At 39.6% G+C, this 10337-nt stretch overlaps 1 protein-coding gene across 1 annotated transcript; it reads left to right on the top strand.

Moving 5' to 3' along the window:
* Positions 1–291: 291 nt before the first annotated feature.
* On the top strand, positions 292–9905 carry LOC112291696 (ADP-ribosylation factor GTPase-activating protein AGD3-like). The gene is made up of 20 exons (XM_073538674.2): positions 292–867; positions 1802–2200; positions 2557–2633; positions 2830–2930; positions 3645–3715; positions 3974–4036; positions 4610–4654; positions 4869–4934; positions 5146–5193; positions 5356–5451; positions 5589–5630; positions 5815–6030; positions 6158–6289; positions 6457–6582; positions 6691–6777; positions 6980–7300; positions 7555–7697; positions 7800–7899; positions 8307–8863; positions 9132–9905. The coding sequence occupies exons 2-20, from the start codon at positions 2156–2158 to the stop codon at positions 9247–9249; spliced, it is 2454 nt and encodes an 817-aa protein (XP_073394775.1). The 5' UTR covers positions 292–867; positions 1802–2155; the 3' UTR covers positions 9250–9905.
* Positions 9906–10337: the final 432 nt, after the last annotated feature.

Genomic DNA, 10337 nt, shown 5'->3' with positions numbered 1-10337 from the left:
AAATACAAATTTAATCGAATCATATTCATTTCTCTCTTAGTAATGTGTTGACATTTACCAGGAAAAGACTTATGGTCAATGTAAAAGTCCACACTATTTTATTCATGACGACATCACCGGAAGCAGTGACAGGTGGCAATAGATGGAGCGACATTTAAGCTGTCCCATGACTAAGAGACCGGAAATAGGCTACGCAATGCACAGAAAGGGAAAGCGAAAGAGGCTCAGTGCTGCTCAGGGCACGGTGGGAATGAGAGAGCGAGGGCTCCTACAGTCGTGTCAATGTGAGAGGAGTGCGAGCTAATAATGTTGGTTAGACGGGTTTTGAGCCTGGTTTAGGGGTTACCTAGAATAGAAGCGACTTCGACATGCTGTGTGTGACTGGTGAGTCGTCCAGTTCTGAAGACGAGGTTCGCAGCATGTCCCTTTCGAAAGCAAACACCGAAGATCTGTAAGTGCGGTGCTCATGAGGTAGAAACACACAAGCGGAGAGGGCTTTAATGGCCGAGAGACAAATCATGAGGGAGCGTGGGAGCGTAGGAAAGAGTATTCTATCGATAATGATGTAGTTTACGGTAGCGGAGCCAGACAAAGTCTGCGTAATCGGACAATGGAGTGTAGCAGGCGTCGGTCTATCGACTTCCTAGCAACTATGCTGGCCGTCTCCGGTGCTTACATTTCCTCTGTGCATTTCATGCAAAACGGAGAACGCGCCAACCTACACCCGGTTGTCATTCCAGATCAAGCGTTGATATCACTTGAGGAGGTGCAGAGCTTTGAGCAGCAAGTGGAATTTCCCGCGCTGCCTGCTCAATACTAAGTTACGCATTCGTCCTGTTTTCGTTTCCTTCCGCGCCCCGCTTCCCCGTACGCATCTGCCCTACACTCTCTGCACTCTGCGCTTTCGTCTCGTGGATGAACAAATGACGTCTGTCTAAGTATTGGAGTGTCAATGCACATAGGGTTTCTATGTCCATGGCACGACTGGCAGTGGTAGACTCCTTGTGATCGGGTGAAGTTTTGCTGCTTTTGCTGGCAACTTTTCCTCAAACCCGAATTACAACTTGATTTTACGCTATTTCATACTGTTATGGCACTGCATAAATTTTCGCGATTCAAAATATAGTGGAAGTGTGCGCAGTAGATTCTCCAGAATATGGCACGAATTACTTGTTTGCTGTCTCTCATCTCAGCATACCCTATTTGGGAATTTATGTAGATACAAGTAGGTTGTGGTTTTACTCATAGTGTATGCTCTAATAGAAGGATTTGCGTATTCAAATTTTATATCGCTTGCGCTTTAAGTCTTTTTTTGGATTGTTTTTTGTGTCTGGTTTTCTTGTTTCTATGCACTGTTAACATTTTCAATTAGCCAACAGCTGCTTGTAGATTCGTCTCTTTTTCTTTTTCTTTTTTTCCTATTTTTAAAACTTTCTGAAGGAAGGCGTAGCGCCCAGTTTCTGATGATAGTTTAAAGTTCAGGTGCTCGATATTACATTTCATTTGACTACACTATTGTATCAGCTTCGCATTTGAATTTTGGCTGTGTAAGGTTTTTCATCGAAGTGTTTTAATGAGTTGACTTGGATTAAGTACGTCAGTCTTAAACAGTATCATTGTTACGGACTCTGCATGTAGTTGTGAAATCATCAAGGTTTTTCCTCATCCACTAGTGCGTGGGTAAAAATATTGAACTCATTTATATACTCATGTTCATGATGGATAGTCTTGCTTAACTTATATTGCGTCACATCGAAAGCTCTTGCATATCACTTACGCTTTCGACACTGTGCGATAGCAGGCATCCGGAGGTCCATATCTAGTGATCATGAGATTTGGAGATATGATATAGTCGGCCATTCGAGAAGTTTCACAAAATTCTTTGGAGTGCACAGGCGCTCACGAAGATATCATACTGGAATTATGTCGTCCCTTTGCACACAACTGGCTGCAGATTTTTATTTCAAAATTGTGTGCCACTCGGAGCAACGAAGATTTTCAGAAGATCCGGCATATGTCGTTACGGATTTACCTTGTTGAATTACATATTTGAGGTTCATTCGAAACTGCTGTTTCGAGAGCTCGATTTGGGATATTGCTGCAGATTTAGTAGGTGTCATCTTTATCCTATTAAGATTTTGCAAATTCTGCAACTATGCAGTTCGCCAAGCTCGACGACTCACCTATGTTCAGGAAGCAGGTACGCACTTGACAAACTCTTCCAGCGTTTTCAGGTCTTTCCCTCGTTTATGTCAATCTAACTATTTGATATAATATACTGCTCATCCGATTATTCAGAATTTGAAGTGTGAAGAAATAAAATTTCTTGAAATTTTATAGTTTCTATAATTTTTGATATACTATTCAGTATTACTGGGACAAACTTAAGCAACTAAACAAGCTTTTGAATTCTGTGTTCGATTTTGTAGGTTGTACCTGGGCATTCTTTGCATAGTGAACCTCTCTGAGAATAAGGAATTTCTATTGTTGTTTTTATGGTCGATGCAGTTCATAAGATTTCTCTCTCAAAGCTGATTTAAATGTTGTGATCGACAGCTCCATGCTCTTGAGGAAAGTGCAGAGGCATTGAGGGAGCGGTGTCAGCGATTCTACAAGGGGTGTCGGAAGTATACGTACGATTATGAAACTTGGCCTTGCAAGTGTTCGTCAGCTCGAAGTTTTCACGCCTGTGGCCTAGTCATACTTTGCTTCAAATTAAATGATTTCTTCATTTTCAGGTTTAGGTCTCTTTATAATGGGAAATGTGGGACATGGAGAAACAAGTTCTCAGCACACCTTGTAATCCTTCAATGGCTTATGTTTTTACAGAGATGGTCTGGGAGAAGCGTATGATGGTGATATTGCGTTTGCGAATGCTCTGGAGACCTTCGGAGGAGGTCATGACGACCCCATCAGTGTGGCGGTTGGAGGTTCTTTTACTAAACTAGCTTTCTGTTGTAATCCTTTGGACAAGTAACCATAAGAAAGATGAATCCTGCAGTATTTTTAAAAATTGATCTGGCCAGCCTCGGCATCCGTGATCTTTAACCTTCTACCGCGGAACCTTAAGCCATCTTGCTTTTCATTGCTACCTTCTAAAGTTTTTTTGTTGACCATTTCTTTAGGTTATAATTATCTGCATCATATGTTCATTTTCTCCTAGACTTCTTCGTTCACTTTTCTTACATGTCTCGCCTTTTGTCTTGAGGGCTCGTGGGCTTTATTCAAGTTTCATTTCCTTCTCCTTTCTAATCTTGCTAGTTGCGTCTTCTCTCTTTGTCAATGAATTCTTGAGTTTTTTTTAAACATCAGATTGTTACAGATTTTATTTTATTAATTTTTTTGATTTTTAACCTTTTTGGTTTTGATTTTTTGGGGTCACCGATTAGAAAATTGGTTTTCAGCGTTTCTAGAACAAATGACGGTAGCAAATTTATCCACGTTAATCTTTCACTTCATTAACGTCATTGGCCCGAACTTATTTGGGTTCATTCTTCTCAAGTGCAATTTACAACCGTGTTCACTATGTTTCATTAAACAGTTCGATTTTTTGAGTTTAACATTGTTTTTTGTTCATTTTCGTGCAATCTCTTCTCAGGATATAGATTTCTGACTCGAGGATTTTTTTCCTTGATTATTTTCAGGACCTGTGATGACAAGATTTACTATTGCGCTCAGAGAGATAGGGACGTACAAAGAAGTCCTTCGTTCACAGGTGCTCCTGACCTGCCACAATGACTCTTTCGATACACTCTGTTTTGTATTTTGAAGCAGTTACGCGTTCAGTCCGCCAACATGTTGACGTAAAAGATACTTGTGAACTCAGTTTACAGCAGTACTCTTCAATTTTCCCCAGCTCTTAGCTCAATACTGTTGATATTACAAGGCCCGTATTTTACCATTAGCTTACAATTATGGGAGCTGCTCTTCTTTAGTGTTAAGTAAAGCATGAAGAATTGTTGGAATTCTGCAGGTGGAGCACATGCTGAATGATCGTTTGACGCAGTTTGTGAGCACTGATCTTCAAGACGTCAAGGTTTATACGTTGTTCCTAGACGCTTTATGCTTGATATCGCTACCTGGTTATCGCTGTACATTCGTAGCTTTTGTCAATCAGCTGACTTTATTTCAGTTCAGGAGAAGTATATAATGGGTCATTTGTGTGCTTTTTGTTTTGAATGTGGGCAGAATGTTAAGGTTGGTGAGCAACTTCAGACTCAGCACATGATGCTTCATTCCTGTCGTGTCAATTGAGAGTGAAGGGATTCACGGGTTGTAATGAAATTCAGCCCTCTTACTTGACATTTGCAGCCCTATTTCGGAGCTTAAGCTTGCAAAGATGACTTCATTATGCTGTAGTAATGACGGCCTTGTAATGTCAACAGTATTGAGCTAAGAGCTGGCAGTCATTCATTCATTTGCTGGTTATCAATTTCTTACTCACCATTTCTTAGTATTTCTCGAGAATTGTTACTGGAGAAGTTTGAACACTTCTTTTATCTTTTCAAATCCTCGTATGATTGAATGAAGCTTGAGTTTCTCAGAGTACATTTTAGAAGTGTGCTGAAACATAGAATCTTGCTTTAACTTGAGTTAATTGATTGTGCAGGAACTGAGAAAGCGTTTCGACAAAGCCAGTTTACATTATGACCAGGTATCTTTCTGTCTACTCCTCTCACTGTTTTATTTGTCAGTCTTGCATGATGAGGACTGAGCATATTCGATGTTCGACAGAAGACCGGTTGTCTGTTACAATCCATAGCAGTAATTTGATTTATTTTACCTCGATTGAGCAAAGTTGACATGAAAAGAAAAGATTAGTGTGCAAAAAGATATCCTCTGCATCTGAGCATGTATACGTTGAACAGGTGCGAGAAAAGTTTTTATCTTTGAAGAAGGATGCAAAGCCAGAGATAGTTGTGGGGTTTGAGGAGGTATTATTTGTTCACTAGTCTAAGTTCTGTTTTTTTTTGTCTTGCTTTGCTCCTAGTAGTTTTAATGGTTTGTGCTTGAGGATTAATAGTTCCTTCATAAACACAATGTGCAAATCACCCAGTTATCAGTTGACAATTTACTCCACCTTTTTCTCCAGATGTGTTTTTTTCTCAGGTTACATGCTTTGTGGGTTCCATTGTCTGTGCTCAGGATTTACGAAATGCTAAGTCACAATTTGAGCAAACTCGATTCAATCTGGTAATCTCTCTTGAAGCTTTGAAATCTGAAAACTGATATAACCTTATCATATTCCTGATCCTGAAGCAGAAGATGTGTCTTATAACGTTGCTGGTTATGTGCGCTGCTTTGTATTTGAAATTCTGGTGGCTGGATTTTAATGTTTATTCGTCATTATCTCAGATGACGGCGTTGTCCAACATTGAGGCTAAGAAAAAGTTTGAGTTCCTTGAAGCTGTGAGTGGCTCCATGGACGCTCATCTTCGTTACTTTAAGCAGGTAAATTTCACTTCAATTAGGTATTTGGCACTTAGTTGTGTTTGTGCAGTACGTCGAATACCCCCTATATTCATCTGAATTACGGAACTGTCCATTGATAGTTTAGCATAATGGATATTGTGTCCTCTTTTACACAGGGATACGAGTTATTGCACCAGATGGAACCTTACATTCACCAGGTAAAGCTAAGATTCAAGCCCCTTTGTTTCATGTTTCCGAGAGATTTGAATATATTTTTGCTTGTAGCCCTATCATGTACAACATTTAACTTAAAAAGGCTCTAGAAGTGGGATTGCCTTCTTTCCTTCAGTAAATTAGCATTTGTATTTCGTATTCCTTATTTGGTTTGATGCGGTGAGCCAGGTGCTAACATACGCCCAGCAATCACGTGAAAGAGCCAACTCCGAGCAGGTTTTACTTGCTGACCGAATGCAAGAATACCGACGACAAATGGAAAGAGATAATCAGCGCTCGTTCAGTAGTAACGACGTCACGCCGGCTGGTGATGGAATTCAAGCTGCTGCCCGCAGTTCACACAAGATGATAGAAGCTGTCATGCAGTCTACCCCGAGAGGAAAGGTAATATCACAAACCAAGTAATCTTCCATAAGGAGTTGCTTTTTGTCCGACTTCAAATTGCAAGCTAACACATATCCGTTTTTTACTTTTAATATTATGATTATGATTATGATATGTTTCCCTACAGGTTCAAACTATCAAACAAGGTTATATCTTGAAGCGATCCTCAAATTTGAGAGGTGATTGGAAGCGAAGGTTTTTCGTGTTGGATAGTAGGGGAATGTTATATTACTATCGAAAACAATGGGGCAAACCAACAGTAAGTGGACCATATCTAAACGCATTTTATAATAGATTCTTGATAAATTGCAATTTTGAATCGGGAATCCCATATTTTGATATTCTTTTACATATATAATCTGTTTTGATAATTACCCAGGAGCACAAGCAAGTGTTTGCTGAACTGTTTCTATTATGAACTGACAGGATGATAAAACGATCGCTCATCATACTGTTAATCTTCTGACCTCCACAATAAAGGTTGACGCCGAACAGTCGGATCTTCGATTTTGTTTTCGTATAATTTCACCATCGAAAACCCTAACGCTCCAGGTTGATATCTATCCTTCAACTTATCGTCCTGGGAACCTTTCTCTGTTGTATACCTTATAGTAGCTTGGATAACTGATGCTGGTACTGTTTCTGTATGTTCCTATTCAGGCAGAAAATGCAATAGACAGAATGGACTGGATGGACAAGATTACTGGAGTGATTGCGTCTCTTTTGAACAATCAAATACCAGAGCAGGTAAGGGAGATTTATCAGCTGTTTATCCGCCCTCAAACTTAATGACGTTAAGCGATTTGTGTTCGCAGTGATTGAGACACCACCTTAACTTGCACGTTTGCAATCTGTCGTAGGGGCCAGGATTTTGAGATCAACTGGATTTATGTTGATTTTTGGTAAGGTGTGATTTTGAGTATCTCATTTTCTATCATGGGTGTGCCAGCGGCCATATCGAAGTCCAATGGGGCTTCACCAACGAACAGGCAGTGAAACAAGTACATTGAGTGCATCTTCAGAGTATGACGGAAGCGAAGACACGGTAGCATCTAGAGCACATCCGAGTGGCTCACGCCGAGATCACAATCCGCGTCGTGGTCCTAAACCGCAGGAAAGGCCCGTGGATATATTGCAGAGGGTACCTGGTAATGGTGTCTGCGCTGATTGTGGTGCCAGTGATCCTGATTGGGCTTCTTTGAACTTGGGAATTCTGCTGTGTATAGAGTGCTCTGGGGTGCACAGAAATCTCAGTGTACAGATTTCTAAGGTAAAATTTCTTCAATTTTTTTGATGTTCTGCATACCGGTTTACTATTGTGAGTGCCAAGACGAGAGAACCTTGTAAGACTTCATCAACTTAAAGTATATTTTGTTTTTAGGGTTCCTTAAAGAGAAGTGTAATGACATGGTCGTGTTTTATGAAAGAGTTTTGTGCGGATGGAGCTAACTGGAGTGTCTGAGTTGAAGCGTTGCATTTCTATGAACTTGTCTTGGTCTTACCCAATGCTTCTTTTGCTGGCAGGTTCGATCATTGACACTGGATGTTAGAGTATGGGAGCCCTCTGTATTAGGATATTTTCTATCCGTTGGTAATACGTATGCGAACACAATTTGGGAAGAACTATTGCCGCCCGATTCCAGAGCCGCGGAGGATGCAGGCGTGAGGTTTGTACACGATTTCATCAGCCGATGTAACATTGTGTTATAATCTTTGCATGTGTAAGAAGATAATAGTTATTCACTGTTAATATTGGATATGCTCAGCAGAGGTTCTATCGATGAGAGAAACGGATCCCTCAGAGATGTGCGAGTGAAACCAAAACCTAATGACCCAATCGCCATCAAAGAGAAATTCATACATGCCAAGGTACGTTTCATTTCTAAGGAAACAAGTCTAAGAAGCATTTTGTATGAATTGTATTAAGGAGTGGGAAGTTTTAACTAGATTTTGTGAATGCTCTCTTATTAAATTTAGATTTCACATCATTTGTACAATTTTTTGTGAAGAGCCATTGTGAATATCAGCATTTTGAATTTCCGTTTGGATTTGTATTTGAACTTTTTACATGATTCTTTGATTATATGCCTTAAACTAGTTCCGCATGCTTGAACTCCCTGTATGCCAGCACAATTGCAGTTAACTGTATGCGAAGTTAACGTATGATAAGCTACCATGTTATTTTCTTTTAGAGCCTGTTGTTGATTTGTTACATCCGTTGCAGTCTAGACGTTTTCTTGCTTCTTACTTTGCTAATATGGTGTTCTCTCTCGCAGTATGTTGAGAAAAGATTTGTGCGAAAATTGAAGGTCCAATCAGGGGCTCCTCCAATGGCACGACAGATCTGGGATGCTGTTTCAAGTAACAAGCTACAGCTCGTCCTTCGCTTATTAATTACTGGAGATGCTAATGCCAACACAACCTTTGAGCAAGCCATGGGTGCTAGTGAATCATCTCGGTCTCCTTTGGTCAGTCTGGCAGGTGCGCTTTCACGGAAGGGCTCCGTTTCTCAAAGCACTCGTAGCAATTGGAGTGGACCACTCCTTCCCACGTCGCAGACTCCATCTCGACCTCGTTCAGCAGCTTCAAGCCCATTACGTGGTTATGACCTACTTGAGGGTCCAAGCTCTAACGAGGCGGCTATTGCTGATACTAAAGATTTGCAGGGTTGCAATTTATTGCACATTGCTTGTCAGATCGGAGATTTGAGTTTGGTTGAGCTTCTCCTTCAACATGGTGCACAAATTGAAGCTACTGACTCACTTGGTCGAACCCCTCTTCACCATTGTGTTTTGAAGGGAAAGAACTTATGTGCAAAGCTTCTTCTCACAAGGTACCTTTGTGTGCAACCTAGTTCATCTTATTTATTCAGAGTCTAATGATTTTGTTGTGTAAATGTGATGTGAAGGAATACATTCACTTATTTTAAAAATTAGCTTGGAAGTTTTCAGTATCTATGGCGTTGGTACTGAAAGAAACAATTTCATGTTGTGGTTTGCAACGATATTGGAGTCCACTATTAATTTTCACTGATGATGAATGCATTGAGTTGTCACTGAATGTCAATGACCTTGTTTTATTTATAATTATTTGGCATGCAGAGGATCAAAACCACGTGCACCAGACATTACTGGTAAAACCCCATTGGAAATCGCAGTGGAGAAGGGAGCGAGTGCCGATGAAGAACTATTTTACATGCTTTCTGAACCAAACAGATAATGTCATATTAGGTGATGCAGTCCATGATTGTTCTCAAATTTAATTTCTGGATTTTGTGGAGTGGCGGTCCTGTGCCAATGAGATGTTTTGGTTGATATCAGTATTCTGTCTTTTTTTGTGCATATTGTGAGTAGTTTTGATTTATAGCTTTTAGACATTGTCAAGATAGTGAGACATGGTACTGATGCAAACCAGAATATGCTAGTGGTTATTTGGAAACCTTCTACTTGTCTGTATTGGGTTACTGAGCTGTGAAGAAGTCGGGAGCTTGCGAAAATCTTCAGTTTGATTTTACAAAAACCTTGTGAGTTTTATCTTGTAACGTGTAGGTAGTTTATAGATTAGAATTATCCAAGGCACCAATTTCAGGGGACTTTGAATAGGTAGTTTTTCAATTTGACTACTGTCGTGGAGACGCAAGGAATTGCAGGTTTGATCGAAGAGAGAATAGATGAATGTTACGTATTGAATGGTAAAGCTTATCACGTAAGTTGGTGGTAGTCAGGTTTTTAGTAATCGTTCAAATGTTTGGATGAGCACTGTGATTAGCGCAAAAATGGAAAAAAAGAAAAGAAAAGAAAAACATAAATAAAAATCACCTATTAGTGTAGTTGAAAAATCACTGCGGCTCTAAATTTTTCTGTACTAAAAAAGAATTTACTAGTTAGTTGTCATACATTTATTGTGTGAGCATTTTATCGGTCTCCCTAAGCAGGTACGCTTTGTGCAAATTCAGTTGATTCATAAATTAGTTATTCGTCCTTTTCTCTTCAGTTTTCATCCATTTTTATTTTCATTCACTACTATGCTTGTTGGCTGTTATGTGTGTTAGATGATTTCTAAAAATCTTTTGTAAATTTAACTGCTAATATTTGACTAGAAGTATGTTTAATCCTCTGTAGAGTTCAACTGTTGGTATTCTTTTGGAATTCTCCACATAATGTTAATTACAAATTCTATATTCAAATATTTCAAGTGTTACATGGCAGTCACACTTTGTAAAGAATTAAAATGTTGATAGCATATATTGATTGAGTTTTAACTTCTTGTAATTAGAGTTTCTAAATAAACTCATCATATACTTTTGC

This window comes from Physcomitrium patens, chromosome 14 (assembly GCF_059467195.1).
Source record: "Physcomitrium patens ecotype Gransden chromosome 14, ASM5946719v1, whole genome shotgun sequence".
Taxonomy (NCBI): Eukaryota; Viridiplantae; Streptophyta; class Bryopsida; order Funariales; family Funariaceae; genus Physcomitrium; species Physcomitrium patens.
The sequence above is the reverse complement of the archived record's forward strand: the minus strand, read 5'-3'. Positions and strand labels throughout refer to the sequence as shown.

Coding starts and splice junctions, on each gene's coding strand:
- LOC112291696 (XM_073538674.2), top strand. CDS start 2,156: ATGCAGTTCGCCAAGCTCGACGACTCACCTATGTTCAGGAAGCAG. Junction 2,201..2,556: donor CACCTATGTTCAGGAAGCAG/GTACGCACTTGA, acceptor TGTGATCGACAG/CTCCATGCTCTTGAGGAAAG. Junction 7,698..7,799: donor GCGGAGGATGCAGGCGTGAG/GTTTGTACACGA, acceptor TATGCTCAGCAG/AGGTTCTATCGATGAGAGAA.